The sequence below is a fragment of the Pieris brassicae genome, chromosome 6 (genome assembly GCF_905147105.1).
Source record: "Pieris brassicae chromosome 6, ilPieBrab1.1, whole genome shotgun sequence".
Classification (NCBI taxonomy): domain Eukaryota; kingdom Metazoa; phylum Arthropoda; class Insecta; order Lepidoptera; family Pieridae; genus Pieris; species Pieris brassicae.
This window is the reverse complement of record NC_059670.1, coordinates 18,155,700-18,182,266: the sequence shown is the minus strand read 5'-3', so window position 1 is coordinate 18,182,266 and position 26,567 is coordinate 18,155,700. Positions and strand designations below refer to the sequence as shown.

Genomic DNA, 26,567 nt, shown 5'->3' with positions numbered 1-26,567 from the left:
CTTAAATATGGAAGGACAGGAACTACAGGCGAATTCCGCATTTTTTTCTTTTGTAGTGACATCTGTTGCTTAAGCTTATTTTCTATAGTTTTAGAATATAACTTTTTCTCGCGGTTTTAATTCCACTTCTATTATATTAAATTTGTCTTTTAGAAGATCAGTAACATTGCAGCTATTTTCATATATATCAAATAAGCTTCCATTATTTGATGCTATATATGTTAACGATTGATTTACGAAATCTGTTGTACGTTTTTGCGCATTGTAATATTGTAGTGTAGGCGTGTGTGTAGGTGTTCTCTGATTTTTGGAATACTTTCGATTTATAAACTTCTTATAATTTTTATTCCCCACCAAATGAATTACAAATTGTCCTGAGTATGTTTTTATACAAAGGTGAGGGTAGATACCTTTGTTGTAAACAATACATATTTGTAGTTTGAAACATTAGGTATTTTGCTGTTTTCATTTTAAATTTTTGTATAATGTATAACATGTATGTAAATATTTGTTTCGTCCTATTGGTGTATATAGGTATTACAAATATGTGTAATACATTATAAATGATAACTTTTATATAATATTTAATCTTAATAATTTTTATAGGGGAAGGAAAATGAGCCAACTAAAACACTCGATTCATAATTTACAGTACTTTTCAAAATATTTTATTAACACAATTCATTCAATAACACCAAAGATTATAACATTCTCTAACATGGAACCTAAAATAAAATACAATTTTACCTAATTGTATTTAGTTTACTTACCAATTTATAATTCATTCAAACATCATTTCGACTATGAGGTATACATAAAAATATCTTGAATATATTTCACATAGTAAGTCATCAGAAACATTATCATAATTATTAATATAATTTTTTATATATAATACGACAGTGCGGTGTCATGAAGCATCTGTTTCTTAATATTAAGTATCTTGTTCGCTCATTTTGAAGATCAAGGTAAATAAAACACACAAACAATTAAGTAGAAACAAAATAGTATGGAATGTACAAATCATGTTTATTAACTGATCCCTGGCAATACATTGTTTGACTGGCTCTCATTCATTTTGGATAATACAATAGCGGTACATTAAACAGAATGGATAAGTACACCCAGTGTGACAAAGCTGTAGACAGCATGTTATACAAGCCAGGTAACACCTAACTGCCCAAAAGACATTGGTACACAGTACCCTGCAGGTTCAACAGTTTATAAATTATATCGATATAACTCGTTTGGACTTAATTTTCTACTCTAACTGTACATTAGTTTCGCCTTAATGCTAAAATAATCTAAAATTGATATCGTCTGTAACATCGTTCGCGATGGGTGGTCACGCAACTAAACTGATATGTTGTGTCAGCCGCAAAATAAGATGGGGAGGATAAAGGCAAATAAATTAAAAATAAATAATTTAGGAGTCGCACGGTAGTTCAGAAGTAAATTGTGTTTATACAGTTCGCGTCTCGGGGCGCGGCGCAGTCGCAGCATCGAAACCGCGTCGAGCCGGAGATATGCGAATGGGAGAGTTAATTGGGATAAGTTCTACACAGATGCCTCAGAGCGCTATGCAAAGCGTATACTACCGGCGACGATGTGCGCGAGACTGGAAACTGAGCATAGATTAGGAGTTGAGACATAGAGCTCGGAGGCATGTTGCGGAGAGTGTGCGCGCAGAATTTATTGTTTCGTGTAAAGATAGATGGCCACGATAAGTCCGTAAAGACCCAATACCTCAGCGAAAATGAGGATAAGGATCATACCGACGAATAATCTAGGTTGTTGGGCTGTACCACGCACGCCAGCATCACCCACTATGCCTATGGCGAAACCTGCAGCTAGACCTGAGAAACCGACAGCGAGACCAGCGCCCAAGTGGATGAAACCTCTGAAAAATTAAAACAAATTTATTAATAAAATTGATCCCATAAAAAAATCAACAATCCAATGTATGACAATATATATGTGTGTCATAGCAAATTTTTTTTGTAAATCATATATTTTTTGTAAATATGTATTGTAATATTCTGCATCATATTATTAGGCATTTATCAGTACATGTCTTTGATGTTTCAGATATCAAATTCGAAGACTAGTAAAACTAGCATTAAAGTATTTAATATTGTAATTTGTTTATTGCTTGAAGGTTTGGTTTTTACCTGAAGAGAGAGTAAGTTGCTGATGATTCCAAGGAACCAGCAATCAGGACAGCCACGACCAAACCATAAATGGCGATAATACCCGCCATGACAACGGGAATGATGGACTTCATGATAAGCTCAGGCCTCATCACCGACATGGCGGCAATACCTGTGCCTGACTTGGCTGTTCCATAAGCAGCTCCCAGCGCTGGAATCAAACAAGGTGAGTATAAGTATGTTATTTGTATTTTATCTATTGATACTTTAAAGTAAACAAAGTAATTTGTAAATTCTTAAAATGATAACAATTTTAATAGGAAAGGCCAAAAAGTGATGTATGGTATATGTTCCAGTAATATACAAAAAAATTGTTTTAAGTCTTCTAGAGCTCTATGCACATACAATGTAAATAAGGTAATTAAAAATTGAATTCATATAATAAGAGCTGAAAAAAGCAGATAATTAGTGGTCAATTTGATATTTAAGTAACTGTCATGTTTAGTAATAGTAAGATTAAGATAAAGATCAAATAAGTAATACTGCAAAAATATGCAATTTTTTAAATCAATAATGACCTAATTTTCGAACCAACAAGACAAACCTCTCACTTGAATGTCTCTTTGTATATATATGTATACAGTGAAATTAATGCAATTTTGAAGAATTTACTTAAATTAATTGAATTTGTAATTGTGAATATAACTCAAATTGGCTTAGATTGAAACAATATGTACTTATACTAAATATTAAAGTTTAAAGAATCATATTTTTTTGGCAGATATTCAATTTACCATTGAAGAATATAACATAATTTTAAAAATAAGTGACTGCAAATTCAAGGCAAGCACTTTAAATGTAAGTATGTATGGTTGTTATCATACTACACTCACTAATCTATTGTTCTTGGATTTAAAAAATGCAATCAGCAAATTAATTAGCTATTCCTCTCAGTTAGATAACTTTATGTTTTTAAGGAGAATGAGACTAAGAAGTTTAATTTTAAGTAAGGTAATGGTGTAAGGAAGTGACTTAAAAACTATGTCAATAGTCATGTGACTAACTGGTCAGTAACAGATTTTTTAAGTAGTTAAATGCCTTGTTTGCTGTAACTATCACTAATCAAATATACTACTATGCATTTTATCTGACATTATCTGTTCACTGCTATGTATAAAATAATATTATCACTAAAATTGTTGATACAAAAATATATTATGTACAAATTCATTTAAGCATGATCTAGCATTTAATACCTTGGAGTTTAATAGAATTTAAATCATTATGTTACATATGACTCAATAAACTTAGGTTATGTACCCATGACCAATCACATGATTCAAGTTATCAATCATGTGATGGGCAATTAGGTACTTCTATACTGTCAGAATGGCTTCCCATAGTTCCACACTCTATGGAGAATTGTGTTAATCAATTACAACCAAATTCTTCCGTTTATTTCACGAAAATTATGCAAGAATATCTAAACTACATACATTAGACATAATAAAAAAAACTAGCACAACTGGACTAACGTTAACTACAATGCTACCAACATTCATTAACTATTTCATCAATAATCACATGACCAATCTGAACTTCTCAACCCTAAACGCCTACGACATACACCCTTATGCCAATACCAGACATTTTATTGCATATTAGCTAGCTTATTCTAGCGTAAGCTATATCGTATGCGACGATTTAGCATATGCCACAAGGTGCGGCTGCTCCTAAATTTAGGATGCCTAAAATAGCTAATTTCCTACTTAGATCGTCTATATCATTCGAATAAATATAGAAGAATACAGGGCTGATATTACTTAGGATAACCTTAGAGTAACTAATGAAAAATTAAGTAACTTAAAACTAAGATCAATATGAGATCGAAACAGCCATTCTAACAATCGTACTATACATACCGCTAAAGATAATAGCTGACGCCGCCCCCATAACTCCAAAGAAAGGTCCATAAACGGGATTTGCTTCGGCCATTTTGAATGTGTTGTGTGGAAGTATTTACAGGTCCCAAAAATGTGATGACTATCTGCACACACTCACTCCACGAAACTATTTTAGCACAGACAAATATGGCTCAAGCTTTGCCGACTCAATAGAATGGGTCATATGACGATTGATGTTCAAGGCAGAGCTCGATATGCCTCAACTTCTGATTGGCGTTGTGACGCTATTTCCGAAATGCGCAACCAATCCTGAGCTGGGAATTTGGTAGTGACGTTACTCATTTCATTGATGTGGATCGCTGGCCAGCAAATTCCGTCTGCGCATGTCCAAATAATTTTTTTACTACTTTTATTAGATAAATATCATCTGATAATATAAGAGAAAACTAATAGACTTAGTTTTTTTATTTATTTATTTATTTTAAGTTTACAGTTATAATTTTTTATGCTGGATATTATGCTATATCAATTTAAACAAAAAGAAGTATATGTTATGACTCAAATATGTTGCCATTTAAATAACGCGGGATTTTTAAAATGAATTATGATAGTTACTTAGTTACACAACTTGGTAAGAATGCATTGTACTCTATTTTTAATTACTAGTAAAAAATATCTGTTGCATAGTATTACTTTATTCATCAAATTCATACGTTTTGATGTTAATTTTTTCACTTTATTCTGATAATTCTGAATAAAAGGCTGTGACTTCTATACAGAAAAAATAATAAGACTTAATAAAAAAAAACAACTTGTAAAACTGTTTTTGAATAAGCGTCTGTGGACAATATTCATAGATACGAGTTATGTCACCGGTCTATTTTCAATTAACAATGTCACTGTCATAAACATGTGTTCGTATGTGCATGTGTTGATTTGTATCGCTTTTATAAAGATATTTTAATTAATGAACATTAAACATTGACCATTACTTTTTGTATGTCAATAATGGATTGTTGATTACATAGATACTGAGGCTTGTGTCATTATAATTTCTTAAGTAATTTTCACAACTACGTTAAGTTAAAAAAAGTATAGTTACCATGAAGTATAACTATAAGGTAGGTTTTGAATTAGTTAAGGCTGCAGTATAATATAAATAAATGATATTAAATATACACTTATACATTTCAGTTTCAAAACCTACTAGGTACCGTTTATCGACGTGGGGATATTTTATTTACTAATGATGGAAACAGTGTTATAAGTCCTGTGGGAAACAAATTAACAGTTTACAATCTTAAACAGTAAGTTTCTTATAAAATAATTTCTCTTTTTTTCTTAGGTATATGAGCTACTTCAAGTTACAAAACAAAAATATCTGTTCACCATTATTTAAATCAATCATTTTAGTTGCCTTCTCTTTTACAACCTATGAATTTAAACTCAAAAGAAAGAACAATTTTTTTTCAGAAACAAAAGTAACACACTAGCGATAGAGAGTCACTATAACTACACTGCACTTGATATTTCTCCTAGTGGAACAGTTCTATTAGCTATTAATGAGCGTAAGTAATTTATTAATATTGTTTATTTGAGAAAATGATTATTCTAATTGTCATTATTTAGAAATTTAGTTACATAGTTTCGGATTTAAAATTTGTTTTTAACCTTAAAAAAATGGTTGAATATTGTACCTTAAATGTTCGTACTGATACATTTACAATTTTATCTTAACTATAGAAAAACGTTGGCTGATATTTTTTTTCAGTAAAGTTCAGATAAAAAATTTAAGATGTTTTATTTTTATTGTTAAATAGTCATCCATCATTGCTTTCAGAGGGTGAAGCACAAATGATCAGTTTGCTAACATGTACAGTGGTACACAGATATAAATTTAAACAGCATGTAAATGCAGTAAAATTTAGTCCAGATGGAAAACATTTTGCAGCCTGTTGTGATGATACAGGTATAAAAAATCTATTTTAAATTATAATTTGTTAAATATAGCTAACAAACATGTGCTAGTAAAGTTAAGTACCATAACTTTTTAAAAACAAGGTACCCTGTATAATCAGTGTCAATTAGAGGTTAACATTTTTACTGTATAGGTATGTAAAATTTGTACATTGTATATATGTACAAATTTTACATAATAAGCTTCATTCCGTTTGTTTTGTTTGATGTAGATAGAAAATGTTGCACATTATTTAAAGGAAAATATAAATATAAATTTACCAGTAACACAAAACTTTCAAGCTGTTATTTTAAAATGTAAGTAAAATTATATCATACTGAATTTTTTTATAGTTTTCATCATGACAGCACCAAGTGTGTACACTGGTGAATTCCGTTCTTTTATAATGAAGCGAGTTTTCAAAAAGGCACTTGATGATGTGACATGCCTAGACTGGTCTTCATGTGGCAAGCTTTTGGCTGTTGGTTCAAAAGATACTTCAACAAAAGTATACTCAATAGAATATTTGGACAATATCAACATCTTCTCGTTAAGTGGACATACAGACAAGATTATTGGGGTATTTTTTGAGAAGAAAAGTCTTGATTTGATAACAGTTAGTAGGAATGGGCAAGTTTGTTTGTGGGATGCCAGTATTGAACCTGATGACCTTGTAGTGTCTGAGGTGCAAATTTCGCATCAGAAACGAAGAAAGATTAACAAAGAAGATGATCTTGTTGAAGATAATATTGAAGAAAAGGATGTTATAGAAAAAGATAAGGAATATGTAAGTTTAAGTTTGAATAATAAATTTTATTATAATGATTAAGGTCATTTGTTGTGGCCATATGCCACATTTACATTCATTGAATTAGACACATTTTTAGTATTTTCTATATTAGTATAAGAATGACTGGAAAATAGCATGGCTTTAATCAGAAATCAAAAACGTTGTTGGTATATATGCAAAAATAATATTACATAATGCTAATACACATGTAGATGATCAGCCTTGTTATTCATCTAAAGCATGCCTATTTCCTTAGGATGTTCAGTGTACCAGCGAGTGTTAAGTGCGCACATGCAAAAAGTCCATGATGCACAGCCAACACTGCTCAACTAAGACTTCATTTTAGCTCAATAATTAATAGTTTTTAAATATGTAAAAGGTCACTGACGACGATGAAGAAATGTTGCCAGAAGTTAAGGAAGAAGTAAAAAAATTGCAATATAAAAAATTAGGACGCCATTACATTGGTGATGCTATACGTAGCGCAAATTCTAAAGTGAAGTTGACAGCTGCGCAGTATCATAAAGCTAATAAGATGTTAGTCACAGGTAAGTTATGTTTGAATACTAGTTGAGTAAGTTGATAAAGTTAAATATTCGGTTTTTAATTATTGTAATAATAATTATACGCACAACGTTGTCAGCACAAGTTTGTCTCTAAGGGACGTTCAAATTTATTGTAATGAATTTGAGAGGGAGTCCTCTTGTAAATCTTTACGATGCGGGGCGGGGATTAAATTACGCGTTATTGTAATATTATTCCAAGTACAAGTACTTTACAAGTACTTATTACAAGTACTTTAAACCACATTACGTTACGTCGCGTTTCATGGGGGGGGGGGGGGAGGTATGCACTTGAACCTCCAAAAATTGCGTGACGTAATACTTGAAACAATTTTTTTCGTAAGTTACTGGTTAAATGTAATAAGAAAATTCTAAAAAACGTATGACTCTCATCTCTGATTCGGTAGGTTCGAACCTCGCCTGTGCACTAATGTACTTTCTGTTCTGTCTATGAACATTTGTTGCAGAAAAGATCTACTAAAATATAATCTGTTTAAATCTGAGGCCCACAGCGCCTTGTAGCGCTTATTTTTTTAAAGCTTTGTAATTAACACAACGTATTAATCCAGGCAGTATTAGGTCCCGAATAAAATATTTTATTTACAACTCTTTGTTCAATCGGACATTTTATTATTTCTTGAACATTCTAGTATTTTTTTTTTACTATGTAGTCGTCGGAGGTATTTAATAGCGAAGCTATAGCGTATGATATTGCTAATTCGTATAATTAAACACTACTATCTTTTTCTATTAACAAAATCTATTTCTATTAAAACATTGTAGTATTATAACAAATATTTTTTATTGTTTCTTCGGATTTTTAGGATTTTCGAATGGTATATTCTTCCTACATGAGATGCCAGATGTGAATTTGATTCATACACTGAACATATCGGAACATAGAATCAGTAGTGTCTCCATTTCTGCTCAAGGCGATTGGATAGCCTTCGGTTGCCCGAATATTGGACAGTTGCTTGTTTGGGAATGGCAGAGTAAGTAATTAATTAATCATTTATATAAAACAGATAAATAATAACGAAATAGCTAATTTCACAAATTGTTTGTTTGGTAGTATATTTCTTACCGCTCGGAATAATCCCAGAAACATTTTTTTGACATATTACAATTAAAATAACGCGGTTGAAATCGCATGGCAGAGCTAGTAATGAATGAATTTTATGGATATAAATGATAATTACTAATTGTAGTAATATAAGTGCTAAAAATCTATACGCTATACTTATATATACTTTGCTTTCTTTCAAATTAATTTACTAGGGCTGATTTATTAATATGTTTTGGATATTCGTATTATAAATCCTAATGAAATTAAAGTACTCATAACGCAACAATTAAAGTAACAGTATTCTTCTAGAAATTACCATACAATTTCTTTGTAAGACGAAACATTATGAATTTATAATATTAGTTTAGAAAACCATAGATGTTAGGCTTAGTCTTTAGTTTAAATATGATTCATTCATGTTACCATTCACTTTTTAATTACTAAATAATTCATAGAGTTGTCATTTATTAAAAAAGGCATTTTAGGTACATTTAAGTAATTTTTAGCATCTGCTTTGTGTACATGCCTCAAGTATAGTATCTTCGAATGTAATGTCCTTTTGGTTCTATAATTTGTATAAATAAATCGTAATAAAATATTGCATTTTATATGAAAACTACGACTCAATTACAACTTGAGGTTTTCAGTGACCTTTGCTAGCAAAACTAGCTGACATTACTGTTATTGAAAATGATGTTATTAAAGTCGGAAAAAAGACGGTTCGTCTTCCGATCCGTCAGAGATACTGTAGTCTAATGTTATCATAACATTTTCCAGGTGAACAGTATGTAATGAAACAGCAAGGTCATTCCCAAGATATGACCTGTTTAACATATTCTCCGGACGGTTTGTACATAGTGACGGGATCCTATGATGGTAAAATCAAGTTATGGAACACAACATCCGGTTTCTGTTTTGTTACGTTCTCGGAACATAAGTCGACTGTAACAGATGTCGTGTTTAGTACAAATAAGAAATTCTTTGTGTCGTCTTCGCTTGATGGGACTGTAAGGTGTTATGATTTGACAAGGTAAAGTATTTTCTATACAAAAATGTATATAGGTTCATTCCTAAAGCATTACTAATAAAATAAACTTACTCGCCATATTTCGATAAATTATAGGAATATTTTTTTCGAATGGCAACAATCTTTAAGACGTCCTGTCATTATTGATTGTCATTGTCATCTGTCAAAGAGTGTAATGCTTGGATTTATGGGAGTTAGTGCCTTAAAATTCCGAAAGTTATTAAAAGCCAGTTAATTTATTTACAATATAACAAAGTAGTTGTGGGAAAGAGATTACGGTGTCTATCCATTTAAATAAATGTTATGACATAATTAGAACAGTTATTTATATAAGTGATAGGGGTTTTATATATAAAAACATAGTTCTTCGCGTCTTTATGTTTGCGATATACTCAAAAAAAAACTGGACGGATTCGGACCGCGCGGTTTTCAATAGATGTTACAGGGGAAGGTCTTGGTATATGGTATGTCATGAATGGACAAGCAATTGTTTTCGTCAATAGTTTAACTCATAGATCTGTATTTTATTTTATTAAAGTATTCCTACAGCTACTTATTAAACAATATTCAAACAATTACATTATACACAAAAGCCAAAAACGGAATACCCATTCAAACATAAACATAAAGCACAGTTTTACCTATTTATACAAAAAAATATAACAAAGTACAAATTCATACTAAATTCTAGATTATAAGTTCTAAGGTTCATTGATCATTATAATAAATATTTAATATAAAGGAAGAATAACAAATTATAAATAAAAGATACCAGAGCTTTTTAAAAAAAAATTAAGCATTCTCTAGTCACATTAAATATATCTATTTGCTGGCATTTATTAAATCGTATTAATTTTAATTGGGTATTTATTAGGTACCGAAACTTCAGGACGCTAACATCACCCAGTCTCGTACAGTTCAGTTGTGTAGCGATCGACTCCAGCAGCGAGTTGTGTGCAGCCGGTGGACAGGATGTCTTCGAGATATTTCTTTGGTCTGTCAAATTTGGAAAGCTTTTGGAGGTATGCACTTAATGGTAATTTAATTAAATATGGACGCTCATTTTTATGGTCCATCGCTTAATTGTAAATAACATTTAAAAACATTAACAATTTTGTGCAAAAAAAATGAGGAAGATAACATTCCTAAATACCAGGAGGACATAAGGCATTATCTATGGAACTAAAGTATCATCTGTTTATTCCAAGAAACAATTCAGTTTCGTTATGTCTCTTTCTTTCAAATTATGATTACGCTGTGTCGGATAAAGATGCAACAGTGTTAACTATGTGTCGTAGAATACAATTCCATCCTTTAAGTGACAGCAAGTCATAAGGGACCTAAGTAATAAATGTCAGTCCAATTACATTATTTTCACTAAAGTCCTTATTGGTTTCATTCCTTCAAAGCTTGTTTATGCTGTGTTGGAAAGAGATGGTGTATTCTAGTAAAAGCAGTAGAAACATATTTTAATAATAAATTATTTAGACGATTCCGTGCACAAACTAAACCAGACTTATTTTAGTTTATTAACATAAAGCATTATTTTTAATGAGCACGATCTTTAGTCGTTGAGAAAATAATTTTAAATAACTTTGTAATTTAGGTACTAGGAGGTCATGAGGCGCCAGTATCAAGTCTTTCGTTCAGTCCGAGTTTGTCAAGTTCTCGACTTGCATCCGCTTCCTGGGATAAAACTGTCAAGTTGTGGAACTCCATAGAAACTAGTTCTGATTGTGACACGATACAGTTAACTAGTGATGCCCTCCAAGTTGCCTTTAGGCCAGACGGTGAAGAGGTAGGATGTTGGAAATTTTATTCCCTCAAAAAACATTTTTTTTTATTACTAAGCGGGTTTTTTTTTAGTAAAATGAACACTTAAATAATTAGAAGGGCGACCTTATTGCTTCAAGCGATGTCTTCCAGAACATATCAGTAAAATGTGTTTCAAAGTTATATAAATCCAGTCATGTGCATTTTGTTTCAATGTATATCAAATAAAAAAAAGTATATTTTGATATGCTTCATATTATTACAGATAGCAGTCTCAACGTTAGATGGAAATATCAGCTTTTTCAATGTGACTACAAGTGACCAAACCGGAAGTGTCGAGGGCAGAAATGACCTGGGGTCAGGCAGAGCTGACACCGATTTAATTACACCTGAAAAAATGTTAAAAACCAAGTAAGTATATACAAGACATTCTTGATGTGAAATTTGAATTTATGTTACTACAAGACTTATTTATACCTTTTTTTCACCGCAGTATTTCCAAGTTAAATGTTTAGTTTTTTCTACTCACCATGTATAGTCTTGGTAAAATTATTTTTTTGTATACTTCTAACAATGTAGAGCCTGTTTCCTTTGAATAAAACGTGTTGGATATGTATAATGAAAAAAAAAGTTTATTATAATCATTATTCACCATGATATAATAGTTTAATAGTTGAAAAAACTACCAGATTGTCTCAAAACCTCGATAAATTTATACGCCACTATGTTTGTGACTATATGTAAACAAACTTATGTTATACCATCTAACCGTTGTCATTGTCTAAATTGCCATGTGTCAAAGTCAATTTCCACACTAAGATGTAGTTCCTATGTTACAGACTATACTAAAATAAATTTCTTAACTATTGTAATTATTTTTTTATTTGTTTCTACACACCGGCTTCCCTCATAAAGAAGATGTATTATTCTTTTTTCAGAGCATTCACAACAATATGCTATTCAGCGGACGGCTCATGTCTTCTCGGTGCTGGTAATTCCAAGCATGTCTGTCTGTACAGTGTAAAGGAAGCCGTTTTAATACGAAAATTCGTTATCACTCAGAATCGATCCTTGGACGCTGTCAATGTAAGGTTTTTTTATATTTATTTACATTTGTTGTTCTAATATTAAACTAACCTTATTTTACTTTATTGTTTGTATTATCATTATTATTATTTTTACTGTACTATAAAGAAAATTGCTCACTCTTGTGCTAGAATTGCTTTGAAAAAATCGCTTAATAGATAAGTTTATTGTTGATATTATTTTTTAATATTTATTTATTTTTATTGTTACAAATATTGAAATCATCCATATGTATATATATATAAATATATAAGTGTAGATTGAGATATGATTCCATAACTTAATACAGATAATTTATTGCAGGACTTTATAAACCGTCGTTTTTTGACGGAGTTTGGTAACATGGCTTTAGTGGAGCAGCGTACGGAGTTAGAAGGCGGTGACGTCAGTGTACGTCTACCAGGAGTTAAGGCTGGAGATATGGCTGATAGGAAAGTCAAACCTGAGGTATGATTTAATATAAAAAGCTACAACCCAAGCTTTAAGATTTCTGAATGTTTCCTTGTAAATAAAAATTAGGAGGTATGTGACGGCGCTAAGGCGCAAGCTATAACTTCTGTATGTCAAAATTCAGTATGTTTTAGACATACAGAAGTCAAACGTACCACAATAAAAGTTTCCTTTCTCAACATTACATTATTGTCTCACTCGCTGCTTACAAGTAATTATTATAATATTAAAAATATAATTCATTGATAACTTTATACAAATATTACACTATTGGTTACCTGAAAGAGATTATTATATAAAATTAATATATAAATAAGTAGTTCAAGGCATTTACTTTTGCGAACCAGAGAACTGTGGAATCAACTCCCAGTTGGGGTCTCCCCTAAGAAATACCTTAATAATAATATAGACCACCAACTCTTCAAAATTCCAGTGGCCGGTTCAAAAGGCCGGCACCCACACAATATGGATGTATTTGGGCCCTTTATGGGCGTCCAGGCGGCAGGCTCGTTTGCCCCCCCACGAATGGACTTGCGCTGTATTTTTTGAAGGCTGATGTGGTGGAGATGTTACTTCCTTGACGAGAGATGTTATGTCGAGGATTATTATTATTCCCATAATATATTAATAATTTATTCCCATATTCATAGGTTCGAGTACATAGTATACGATTTTCACCAACTGGCGAAAGCTTCGCTGTATGCGCTACTGAGGGATTGCTGGTGTATAGTCAAAATGCAGGACTCGATGGGACATTCAGGTAAATTTCTATATTTTAATAAGTATTTTCTTTTAAATTAATTCCAAACGATATTTGATTCCCGGCGAATTGAAAATAAATGGTAGATTTTTCGTAAAATCAGTTTATATTATCATTATATTTGAAGTGAAACTATCGGCGTTGAAAAAAAATATACTGTCACATTTTTGCGTTACGCGTCACATTTTACCGTTACGTGCCATGTTTTCTTGTCCCTACCACGGTTGATTCGAAGAGATTCGAAGCCATTATAACAAAAATATATAAGGACGATAATAGTAACAAATCTATTACAATTAATGAAATTCTATAATAACCTTAGTAGTAATAAGGTAAAATGAAATAATTGTATTATTTGTATTCATGTCTATGACAATAAAAGCCTTTTGTTAATTTTTATCTAAATTACTTTATTTAACCAATTTCTGTTAAGTACCATAAGGCCTACTAGTGTGTACACTAGTACACGCACACATTTTTTTATAATATCGCCGCATTATTTGTTGCTTACCATTATTTTCCCTAAAAACAAACAATTCAATACAAATATTAATAATGAAAAATTTAATTGAATATTAATTATATTGCAGACCTTATCGCCTGGAAACCGGATCCACACCACTTGCAGTGAGATCACTGTTAGAAGAAAAATCTTGGGGTCATGCTCTCATCGGAGCTTTGCAACTGAACGAACACAATATCATACAGGAGTGCGTGGAAGCAGTGCCATCTAGCGACAGTATGTATTCATATCTTGTGTTTTTTATATGGCCATGTCATATCGTGATCGTATTTTGTATAGAAAAGCACTATATATTTTCAAAGTGTTTATTCTAAAAGCAGGTAGTTTTAATTGAAATTACATTAAACATAATTTTACTCCGTAAAGCACTTAAGCCGCTGTGGCACGCCGTGGTAGGTGACGGAACGGAGTTCCCAGAGGCATGGGCATAAGAAAAATATTTACGTGTCTAACACGGTCCTTGTAATTTAGTATGTACAGCCGTAATTCGAATGACATCAGTGTTGATAAATCCCGGATTTTTTAAATATGTAATTTTCACAGTCGAACTAACAGTGTCAAACCTGGAAGAGGACTACTCGAACCGTTTACTAAACTCCATCGCCCGTCTACTAGAAGACAGTAGACATATCGAGCATCTACTCATTTGGGTGAAGTGTCTCATCAATAGGAATAAGAAAATACCGCAAACTGTTCTTCTCGCTTTGGAGAAGGTGTTAACGGTGAAATATGGACAGCTTAGTAAGATGTGAGTACTTTTTACGAAAAAAATGTTTTTTTTTTATTAGTACATATCAAGCATTATGGTTTATTTATAAGTTATGAATCCATCAAAATGGACATTCACATGGAGTACCGTTCTGGGCAGGGGATCTCCAATACCTGTTCCTTAAGACCGCATCCAACGCGGAGCGAATAATTTACTCCTCAATTCTGCTAAAACTAAATGTATCAAATTCTCGCTGCCTAATGTCACCCCAGTAGGGCTTAACGTAACTCTCGATGGTGACAAACTTGAAGTCATCACTGAAACCGTTTTCCATTTCCGTTGGGCATAACTACTGACAGTAAATTACAATGGGGAGCTCACATCGCAGCATTATCAGGTAGACTAAGTTCTGCAGCTTATGCAGTCAGAAAAATAAGACAGCTTACTGACGTTGCTACAGCTAGGCTTGTATATTTTGCTTACTTTTATAGCATAATGTCCTATGGTATTATACTGTGGGGCGCAGCGGCTGACGTAGATGCCATATTCATTCTCCAGAAAAGGGCAATTCGTGCAATTTACAATCTTGGCCCCCGCGAGTCTCTGAGAGAATTATTTAAAGAAATTAATATACTCACGTTGCCTTCCTAGAGAATATCATGTTTGTTCGTAAAAATTTGCATCAATTCACTGTCAAAAGTGTTATTCATTCTATAAATACCAGGAATAAGCATAAAATAGTAGTCCCAAAATACAGATTAACAAAATCGAATAAATCGTTTCTTGGGAATTGTGTCAGATTCTACAACAGGCTACCGAAGTGTGTAACTGATCTTACGACTAAAAAGTTCAAAAACGTCATCAAAGGAATCCTAATTAAAATGGCGTATTATAAAATCCAAGACTATGTTGACGATAAAGATGTATGGCGCTAATTCATCTCTGCATGTGCGGCTTCCCTGGCAACTTGCGCTGTGCAAGTGTGTGTATCTCATTTTACATTAATAGTAAAAACTCAATTTTCTTTTGCATTGTATAGAATCTCTGTATACCTTGCATTATATAAACTTCTCAGCCGATTATTACTATTGTAACCGAGTCTTTGTAAGCTAAACCATTGTTGAAAAGAGTGTCCATGGAGTTTCTTGCCGGTTCTTCTCCATGAGACCCACTTTTTGGAACCGTGCAACTAGACGTTTCATAAGAGCCTGCTAAGGCCTATTTGCAATAAAAACTTTTGATTTTGATTTTGAGCGGCTTGATGCTCTGCGTAGATATTTAGACTCTCTCTATCTTCTATCCTATGATGAGCGGTCCGAAGAACTGTTTATGCCTACAACTGAATTTCATTTACGAACGTCAAGGCAGAATGCAATTCAACCAGTTCCACCTTGACGACAGAGCTTTAAGGCACTTCTTGCAGCCCACCGCCAATTTATGGAACCAGCTGCCATTCCAGGTATTTCGAACACGGCTTAAGGGCCTTACCCACAGCATAACTTTAAAGGCTGGTAACACATTACCTCCTAGTTTGGAAGCAAAATAAAGTTGCTGACAGATATTGTTCTGTCTTAACTATGAATATTAATAAACTAAAAAATATTTCAGAAAAAAAGTGTTTATTATACTAATGCTTTATGATAAACCACATTCTTTGTTGGTTTTCTGGCGCGTATATAAATAGTTTTGTTGGTATTCCGATATGGGAACGGGCGACATATAACTGGCCATGTGAAAAACATGGATTTTCAATATTAATGCCACAAACAATTAGCGACCGTAATTATTTTATATGTATGTTATCAATATAATAACTCCGATGGAAGCATTTGGTTTAAACGATATTCATTTTTCTTACATCCTCACTATTTGCAGCACGCATTCTGTGTAATGTTATGTCAAACACCATAAGGTTACTTGAAAAAGGTTTGAATTGTAAAGACGCTGTGTACTGAAAAAATAATTTGTTTTAGATTGCTAATTTGCTTAGAATACTTTTGTTACGATGTATTCTTAAATTTTCTAATTTTCCGCGAAATTTTCTTATCTTTTTCATAAGAACCTTCTCCTGACAATAACAAACACAACAAAAAAATAATTAGCGAAATCGGTCCAGCCGATCACGCGTGTGCCGTTACCAAGGTTAATAGGGATTAATATATATAATTAAGAATTATCAAAGAAATATATAAATTACTAATAAACAGTTGACATTTCAAGTATGGTATCAAATTCCTATGTACCTACCGTTTTTCAGAAAACACGTGACCGTGATTTGTCATACGAAAAGACGGATCGTGTCACGTGTCTATGATTTGTGATTCTAACGTATTGTATAACGTCAAAAATACATTGGCGCTACATTTTGTTAGGTCTAGTTTACAGATTTATTTATCTGTTTCGTGATTATTTGTTTTTTATATAATAGGTTTTGGATATATGTCTGGCATACGCCGTCGACATTTTGTGTTCAAAAGTTTCTTTTCGATGTTTTCGAGCACATAGATAGTCCATTGGCACAGCCGGCTTCGGGAACCTACAGACTCAGGAAAATTTGCATTTAAAGCCACTAGGCAAACCACTGCTCCAGAACGTCACTAAAACTGAAATCTACTTTCAAGGCCATTTATTGTATTGGATCTTTGACATATTTAAGCGCGGGTTTAGACTTTATGTACTATGACTGGTCTTAAAATCTGGACCAATAAAATATGAACATAAATTCGTCAAAGTTTTTTCTTTACTTGCGATTGTTTACGCAATCAGCTGATTCTGAGATTACCTTGTATAACGGAAGATAACTGTTGCACTGTTGAATTTCACATCGTGACGTTACACACTATTCCCTAATTGTATGTCTTGTATTAAATTTGTTTAGAATTTAAATAAGTTCAATGCACTACTGTCTTAGAGTATTGCACTCGTATTGTGCTCTTTTATTTAATAAGAACAAAATTGCCACTGTCAACAGTTTAGATGAGAATATTTCTATAATACAATATTGTTTTCAGATCGTAACAATAAAATTTGAACGATCATATTTTAATAATTTTATTATAGCTCCTAGTTTTTATCCGTTCTGAGTCTAATTTATTCCAATATATTTCATCTATTATTATATATTTGGGATCCTAAAGAAAAGTGTTTTACGGGTTGCGGGCTTCGATAAATATGAAGTCGTATCCCGAATCGTCTAATTGTGATTCAGTAAAGAGACGGATGAATAAGGGGTTAGTAGGGGTTATATTAGACGCTTCTGACGACACTAAAATAGAGTCATTCTTCTGGCAGTTGCTGTCAGCCGTGAAGGTAATCTAAAACAACGACCTTTAGAATCAAAGTATTCTTTAAGTATAAAAATGTATACAAATTTATATTTAAATACATGAACTTTAAAATTATCCAGATACTATGGCTCAGGTGTAGGTTGTAGCACTAAGTTTCTATATATACCACATACTAAATATATTATGTAAAAATATAACAATCGATCCAAGCCAGTAAAAATTATGTTAAGAGGCACTGTATCATACAAATTTTTTCCTCTTAAGTTTTTTTTAATTGAATCACAATTATCAGTCTAAAAGCATCCAAGAAAGGATCAATGCTGGAAGCCATTTCTAAATACAGTTAATACAATATAACACGATAAAATTTAGTTTAATTTATCACCTAGTTGACCTAGAAAGCTAATTAATTCCATAAATAGGCAATGTTTGTTAGAAGGCATTTTCAAGTCATAGTCATCTCACTATCTTATATCCACTTGACCTTATCGTGACTGATAACAGATAACGTCATGATATCAGATACATTTGACGCCTATGAACTTATGTAATCATGATGTATTCAACTTGTGATTTATACTCGGAGAATGTAATAGATGTTGTGGAAAATCCTCGTGATGTAAATTACCTAAGGAAATAGATGCAATTTAATTGAAAATATTTTCTTTAATTTTAACGAACAAAGTTACAATAAAGTTTTAGTTTTGGGTAACAATCTACATAACAGAACATCTACTGAAGGTTTAGAACACAAAAAGATTCTAGACCATCTTAGAACCTTTAACATATATGTTAAATAAACACAAAAAATGCAAGTTTCAAAGTATTCATCATCATTTAATATAAAAGGAAAGTAAGACTACTAGGAGAATTTTTATTTAATAAAAAGTTTTACGATTCAAACTTTCACTGGGCCAATTGATCCATTATTCTTGTCTCCCAATCTTTTTTGTTACGCAAGAGAAATGTACGATTTGTAAATACAGTAAGAAGTACAGGAAAAAGTAATTGTATGTACGTATATTCACTATTAGGGATTTTACTTCACAATAAACAAATTCTAACGCTTTACTATATACAACGATAGCTGGGACAGCATAAAACAATAATTTTCTTGTGACAAATATGTATATAGAATACGATACGTTGTATGTTTAATGTAGCTGTATATAATTAATTTATTTTACGTCTCAGCGCGCAAGGGTGGCATAATACAAATGGGATTATGAAGTCGACGATAACCCTGCTTCCATTTTTCAAAATATCTTTGATTCTTATATTGTTACGAAGACTGTTTGAGTGAAATATTTCTAGATTTTTCCACAATTTAAACACGTTCAGCATGCTGAAATGTGATTTATGGCCGTTTCAAGAAAGGCTCTATCACATTCCAGAAAATTGTAACTGCAATAATATAATGTTCATGTATATAAAACTCAATGACATTGGAATTACCCAAGAGGGTCTCACTGATACTTTTGTTGGTATTACCAATAACCATTATTTAGTACCATTTTATAGCATTTATTGTTCTTAAGCTATAAACTGCTGTCCGTAATTTGTATATAATTAAGAAATTTTGAAGGGACTTATAAACTTGGATTTGGATAAAGCTAGGATAAAACTCAACGAACCTCTACTCGTTAAGTTATCGTTAAACGATAACGTTAAATTGATATCAGAGGTTTACGAAACGAAATTTTTATACAAACATGCTCATGCTCTGTATAAATACCATTGTGTTTTAAGATTAAATGTATTTGTTTTCAGATGCGATTTCAACAAATATACAATAAGATGTATTAAAGCGGTTGGTGAAATAACTCCTAAGCAAGACGTGGAAATGGACAGCGATGCGTCTAGTGGATTAGGCACAGCGTCTGATTCAGATTAATAAACATTTATACATTGACTTTTCTTATTTATTATGCTCTATATGCTAGAATTGATCGACCTTCAATCACTGGCAACACTAAACCTAAGTTTCAAAATTGAGATTTAGCTCGTAACGAAGACTCCCGACTGTTAAATTCCAATACTTTTTTTCACATCGGGGATACTTCGAGCTAAGTCTCGACTCTGAGTCTTTTGAGTAGCATCATATGGAAAGATTCTAAAAACTGTTATGTTTTTGACTAAAGTTTTTTTTTTCTTCTTGTTTATGGCTTTTATTTATGCCAACTGGGCACAAGGTACTTCGCCAGTGTCGTGTAGATGGAGAAGACACGAAGGAGATTGATCGGTAAAAATAATAATTAAGTTAATTTTGAATATACACAAAAAATAGTTGAAATTGGATTGTTAGTTTTGAGACAGCACAGACAACACACATATGAGTAAAAGCATTATTAAATACTGTTTACTATTTATGAATAATTTATATATATTACACTTTAATTCTATTGCTTTCTATATATTTACATAAAAATCTACAATATGGACTAAATACAAACATTAACAAACATTTAACACTTAAAGGACGTGGGACTTTAGGGGGAAGAATGTCATAAAGAGGATAAGTTAGTTTGGGACAATTAAATAGTATGTGAGATACAGTGCCTTCATCCAAGCCACACTCACAGATAGAGTGATCCCTTATCCGGAGCTTGGCTAGATGAACAGGGGTGCAAGCATGTCCAAGACGCAGACGCGAGATTGTGGATGTAATCCAGCGATTTGCATTTCGATAATAACAAAACCAGGGTTGTCTTGGTATGTTTGGTTGGATGGAAGCATAAAACTTACCCTTAACCGATTTGGAGTCATTCCAAAATGTCTTCCAGGTTCTGTCCAGATATATCTTTGCAAGAGAACAAAGATCCTGAGCTGAATTTTTAAAATGATCTAGAGAACCTGACTCAACAGCTTCTTTGGCACATGAATCAGCAGTCTCGTTTCCTGGGATACCTGAGTGGCTAGGAATCCAAACTGATGAACTGACGAGAGCAGAATCTGATTTTTAGTATAATAGGAAAACGTGATTTGCTACGAAATGGGTTCTCTTTAATGGACTTTAAACAACTTAAAGAGTGTCAAAATAGCTGTCTGTTGTATGTTATGGGAGTGTGCAAATAGAATTGCTTCCAATAGAGCTGTGGCCTCTCCTGTGAACACTGAAGACTCGGGAGGACATTTAAATTTCAGGATAATTCTATACCGAGGAACCCAACAGGCAGCACCAACACAGCCATCTGTAGACAGCTTTGATGCGTCAGTGTAAATAAGAAGATGATTTGACCAATTTTGATTAATATAGCTTTATAATTTGATGTTGGTATCTGGGGGGGGGCTCCTTTGATCAGACCAAGGTCTGTGATGATGGGAGGGTTGTATATCAGGGCTTTATAAGGAGTAGAATATAGCGGATTTGTTGGAAAATATATCATGGGGTTAGGGAGGCTGGTGTACTTTAGATAACTATCGAGCAGATAGGAAGAGGAGTTGCGGGTGCAAGGAGCATGTGATAGTCGGGTTAATCGATGCCAAAGAGGGTGGGATGATATCTGTAACATCTTGCTAACAAATGTGTAGAGGAGGATCAACACACTCAACCTGCAAAGCATTAGTAGGGGAGGATTTCATTGCACCTAGAATGAGTCTTAGGCACCTATACTGAATTTTGTTTAATTTTCCAGCAGCTGATTTGTTAAAGGGATCCAGAACAAACATACAGATTACTGTATTACCATATGACTACGTACTAAGGCATTATACAATAACTTTAAAGATTAGGGGTGAGCACCCCACTAAACCCCCGCTACTGCTCTTAATACGTTAATACCTTTTTCACATTTTTTTATTGTGTTCCGAGTGGGCAATTCCGTTCAGCCGATTGTCTAAATACCTAAAAAAAATACTTTATCTGTCAGGTTGATTGCTTGATTTTCAAATGAAATGAGTAGAGTAGGAATGTATATCTTCCTTGTAAACACCACTGCCTGAGATTTGCCAGCTGAAAGGGACAAGCCGTGGTCAGACAACCACTGGCCTAGATAATACAAAGCAGAATTGATACGACAGGATACTTCCCCTATACTGCCTGAGCTGTGATAGAGGACAATATCATCAGCATATTGTACGATGTTACAAAAACTGGTGACAGACAGTTCGAGGTCGTGGGTATAATTGCTATAGAGCAGAGGGCTGAGAACTGAGCCTTGAGGGAGACCTTTCCAGACTAGTCTGGGGGGAAGAAAGGTATCCTGATGCTTTATCAGAATAGATCTGCAAAATAGCAGATTACATATGAGATGAACCATCCTCAAAGGTACACTCAGCTTAAGCATTTTCTGCCTGAGCGCCGGAACTATGACACTGTCATATGCAGAAGCAATATCAAGAAACACACCCACAAGGTACTCTCCTTTTGTAAAGGCTAGGCGAATGTCTGTTGTCAGTATACTGACGCTGTCTGTGGTACTCAAACCCCTCCGAAACCCAAATTGGGAGGAGGGGAGAATATTTCTACTTTCCATTAACCATTCCAGTCGGTTTTTAAGAACGTGTTCTGTTACTTTAGCTAAAGTAGATGACAAAGCTATGGGTCGATATGAATTTGAATCTGAAGGGATTTTTCCAGGTTTGAGAATGGGAATGACTATTTGAGATGTCCAAGATGCCGGTATAATACCAGTTTCAAAACATTTGTTTATTATTTTAAGGTAGTAAAGTTTAGCTTTGTCATTTAGTCTAGCCAGGAGGGAATATGCTACGCCATCTTCCCCTGGAGTTGAATCTTTGAGACCATTAAGAGCATCCATTTCATCGGAAGCTGGAGCTGGGATAGAACTCAGAAATGAGTCCACGTAGGGAACGAAAGGTGGATCCAATTTGTCCATCCATTTATTTTTATATATATATTTATATATAGGGTTATTTGAAGAAGCATCAACATGGTTCAGGGAACGACGGAATCTCCTCACATTTGACCACACAATAGTGGATGGAGAGCGAGGGCTAAGGGATTCACAATTTCAAATTGTATTCAACTAGATCTTTTCTTTTTGGATACTAACCTTTTAATTTTAGCATCAAACCTCTGATAATTATTAAAGTTCTCCTGAGACATACAGGCTCAGTAAGATTTATCTGCAGCCGTTCTCTTACCAAACAAATCGCTGCATTCATCATCCCACCAGGGAGAGGAAAGCAGCAGATTTTTAGGAGAGTACTTTTTGGGGATCTGATAATCGGCCGAAGATATGAGAGAATTTAAAAATAGATCATAGCAAGACAAGACATTTTCTTCACGTTTCAAATCCGGCAGAGTGTCTACCATACAATCAACGGATTGGGCACTCTTCTGGATTACTCTTTCCAGTTTGCTTTTTTGAGTTTATATTTCAAAAGGGGTTGTGGTAAGAGAGGGGTAAGGATTTGTTGTTTAATGTAATAAGTATGGGAAAATGATCACTGCCATAGGTGGACTCAAGGGCGTTCCAAGTTAGTTGCGAGGCTAGGTTAGGGGAGCAGAGGGTAAGATCCACTGCAGATTTGGGATTCTGATTAGGGTATACCCTGCGAGTTGGGGAGCCATCATTGAGAATACAGAGATTGATAACGTCGAGTAAGTCAATCAGCAGTGGAGCAAATGAGCAGGTGGGTATTAAAGTCACCCATGGCTATGATAGGGCTGGGAAGGGATGATAAAATTGATTGTATCTCGGGAAGAACAGAAGGAGAAGGGTGAGGAATATACAAAGATACAAAAGAAATATCTAAGGTACGAACAACAACAGCATTAATCTGTTCGCTATGGGTAGGAAGAGGAATTTGGGAGAAAGGGAGGGAATGCCGTACAAAGACAGCACTGCCCGCATACCCATCATTCCTGTCATCCCTCAGACAGGAGAAACCAGGCACCCGAAATCGGTAACCAGGTCTCAGCCATGTCTCCGAGATGGCACAAATTGTGGGTTTATGGAGGTTTTTTGAATTCCTGCTTCAATGTATGAGATATTGTTCTGGGACATCACCATTTTTATGGATTGCTGTCGAGTAAATTCTGGACAGCCCTTGTCAGAAGCAAAATGTTTACCTGAGCAATGTAGACATGTGGATGTTTCTAAGGTGACTTCGTACGTATCACCTGTATGGGGCTGATCACACTTGTAACATCTGGGCTTAGATCGGCAGACCGATTTGATATGACCAAAACGGCAGCAGTTCAGGCACTGTATGGTTGGAAGTTTGTAGGTTTCGACAGGGAGGGAAGTGTGGTAAGAGTAAATCTTAGAAGGGAGCATTTGTCACCTGAAGGTAAGGACAACAGATTGGGTAGGCACCCAGGTGGTGACACCCTCAGTAACTGATTTTCGGTTCAGTCACCTTGACTTTAATACCTCACCACATCCAGGAGGAAGCTCTAATGAATCAACGAGTTCGAGTTCAAGGAAGGCATATTTCTCTCCTCTCCTTGTCGTTTGCGAGACGTAGAAAAGGTTCCCGGGTCGGGAGGTTCGGGGTCAGGATCCATTTTACTGGAACTGCAGCGACTATATAAGTTTAAATTTTATACTTTACCAGCACCAATAGGGTTAGTTTTGTGAAGATAGAACAATAACAACTATTTTAGCTTTGGAACTCACAGAAACACGGGAAAAAAACTAAAATCTCACTGACACGTGCGTCAACCATCAACCATCACCAAAATACTTCTCTTGACTAAAGTTATGATTGGTGTAAGTCATAACCTGTTGGATTTTGACATTCGGGAGTCTTAGTTCGTGAAGACAAAATTATGACAGGTTATATATTTACCCAACAACCTAATTATAATAAGTGTTGCTAAATAATCTATGAAATTGTTTACAAGGACTTTAACAAGTAAAGTACAACTTACAATACAACTAGTTACATGGCTTGTAAAGGAGTTCAATATGCTCGCAAATTGTTGTAAAAATGTTTTTTTAAATTTCTGTTTGCGCTCGGAAAATTTCTTAATTGTCAAATTAATTCGAAGTGCCTTAGTAATTGGCACGTTCGTCGGGTCGGCCATGGGATAAGGAATATCGTGACTAAAATTTGACATTTATATAGAGGACCTAATAGTTGTATCACGAGTCACGTGCAATTCGTGACGAATGAGTGACGTATAGCCGAGCGTCGAGAATTTTATATATTCATTACATTGGAAAATTTTCATCTATTTTAGGGATTGTCACTAACATTTTATACGGAGAACAAAGTCGTAAAAGCAAATTGAATTTTTTTCAAGAAAATTAAACGAGAGAAACGCTATTTCTGTTCTTTTTTTAATGCTATTATTAGTATTATTAAGTGCATTACAAATATATATACCTTATGAAATGAAAGCAATATCTTTTCTCCTATTGGACAATTTAATCATTGATGTTATGTATTTAGTGTAAGTAGTTTAAAAAATCGCTATGTTCAATGTATAACGTAATTCATCTAATTAGAATGAAGAGCAAACTTTGTTTTACTTTTTAAACATAATTACGGACGACACAGTAACTGCACATTACGACGGCACATTTTAAATGTCTAGAACGTGATAACTCTGCTCGCGGTAAAATTATGATTAGAAACAGATATATTATTACAACTCTTTATTTGTTTTTAAACTGTCGCATTAACTTTTATGATTATTTGGTAGAATGACAATCTAAACTATTTTTATGGTTGTTGCTATATATTTTAGAAAAGTAAAATTAGGCAAACCATTACTAACATTGTGCAAAAAATAATTTCCGTAGAATAAAGATGTAGGTGATTAGTACGTGTCGTCATGAAACAATAATTTGTTCTGAAAAGAACAGTTAATAGCGTTACCGTTAGACCACGATGTCGAACTGTTCTGAGAAGAACACGTTCGTACCCTTCGACGGTTGCGCGCAACAAAAAGGACAATTTTTTGCCGCGCCTCGATTTTATTGTCTACGCACCCTTCGCATCTTGGTACCACATGTTACCACTAGTGGCAAGGTAGGATAATTTTTGTATATAAATCTACAGTTTTTAAAAATTAAACACATTCCACATTCCATCTTCACCTCTTCTCAACGAAATATTAGGAAGTTTTATTTTAACCAAATAAGGACCAATCAACATAAACCAAAACTACCCTAAAGTGGTGACCCCGAGAAGAACACCAAGAAAATTGAAGATGACGAACACAGAAAATTCCGGTGCAGAGCGTCAAGTTTCATCACATCCGTCGAGCCAAGAAGTCTCCGGTATCTCACTGTCACTCCGTGTGCCACCTCCAGAACAACAACCAACCATCGACACCCTCATCGGTGAAATAAGAACGTTATTTTTGGAAGTCGCTGAGCTACGAGCACAACCTCGCGACAACTACCGCAACAGTCGTTCTCGCCACCATTTACAATCACGCTCGCGGAACGCATCAACAAAGCGCAACGAAAACCGACGAGAGTCGCAGATGGAAGATCGAAGCCGGAAAAAATCTCCAATGCCGTACTGCTATTACCATCATCGCTACGGTATGGACGCGAAGAAATGCACACCACCATGCCCATGTTTCAAGCCCATAAACC

At 33.9% G+C, this 26,567-nt stretch overlaps 2 protein-coding genes across 2 annotated transcripts; one reads left to right on the top strand and one right to left on the bottom strand.

Annotated features, from left to right (window-relative positions):
• Positions 1 to 989: 989 nt before the first annotated feature.
• LOC123711060 (V-type proton ATPase 16 kDa proteolipid subunit) lies at positions 990 to 4,309 on the bottom strand. The gene is made up of 3 exons (XM_045663460.1): positions 4,073 to 4,309; positions 2,172 to 2,361; positions 990 to 1,900 (listed from the first exon to the last, which is right to left on the bottom strand). The coding sequence occupies exons 1-3, from the start codon at positions 4,143 to 4,145 to the stop codon at positions 1,693 to 1,695; spliced, it is 471 nt and encodes a 156-aa protein (XP_045519416.1). The 5' UTR covers positions 4,146 to 4,309; the 3' UTR covers positions 990 to 1,692.
• A 657-nt stretch (positions 4,310 to 4,966) lies between these two features.
• LOC123711044 (periodic tryptophan protein 2 homolog) lies at positions 4,967 to 19,957 on the top strand. Its single transcript, XM_045663439.1, has 17 exons — positions 4,967 to 5,175; positions 5,249 to 5,361; positions 5,528 to 5,622; positions 5,895 to 6,023; positions 6,365 to 6,798; positions 7,181 to 7,349; positions 8,189 to 8,356; positions 9,208 to 9,460; positions 10,332 to 10,479; positions 11,064 to 11,255; positions 11,496 to 11,641; positions 12,169 to 12,316; positions 12,620 to 12,763; positions 13,417 to 13,526; positions 14,117 to 14,265; positions 14,593 to 14,797; positions 19,816 to 19,957. Exons 1-17 carry the CDS (start codon positions 5,158 to 5,160, stop codon positions 19,937 to 19,939), a joined length of 2,745 nt encoding a protein of 914 aa, XP_045519395.1. The 5' UTR covers positions 4,967 to 5,157; the 3' UTR covers positions 19,940 to 19,957.
• Positions 19,958 to 26,567: the final 6,610 nt, after the last annotated feature.

What these genes read in the sequence shown, in the direction of transcription:
- LOC123711060 (XM_045663460.1), bottom strand. Translation starts at nt 4,145, where the DNA reads ATGGCCGAAGCAAATCCCGTTTATGGACCTTTCTTTGGAGTTATGGGG. An exon ending in GTCAGCTATTATCTTTAGCG is followed by an intron (nt 2,362 to 4,072) that starts GTATGTATAGTA and finishes GTTTGATTCCAG; the next exon opens with CGCTGGGAGCTGCTTATGGA. An exon ending in GCAACTTACTCTCTCTTCAG is followed by an intron (nt 1,901 to 2,171) that starts GTAAAAACCAAA and finishes TTAATTTTTCAG; the next exon opens with AGGTTTCATCCACTTGGGCG.
- LOC123711044 (XM_045663439.1), top strand. An exon ending in TAATAAGATGTTAGTCACAG is followed by an intron (nt 7,350 to 8,188) that starts GTAAGTTATGTT and finishes TCGGATTTTTAG; the next exon opens with GATTTTCGAATGGTATATTC. An exon ending in AGGTGTTATGATTTGACAAG is followed by an intron (nt 9,461 to 10,331) that starts GTAAAGTATTTT and finishes GGTATTTATTAG; the next exon opens with GTACCGAAACTTCAGGACGC.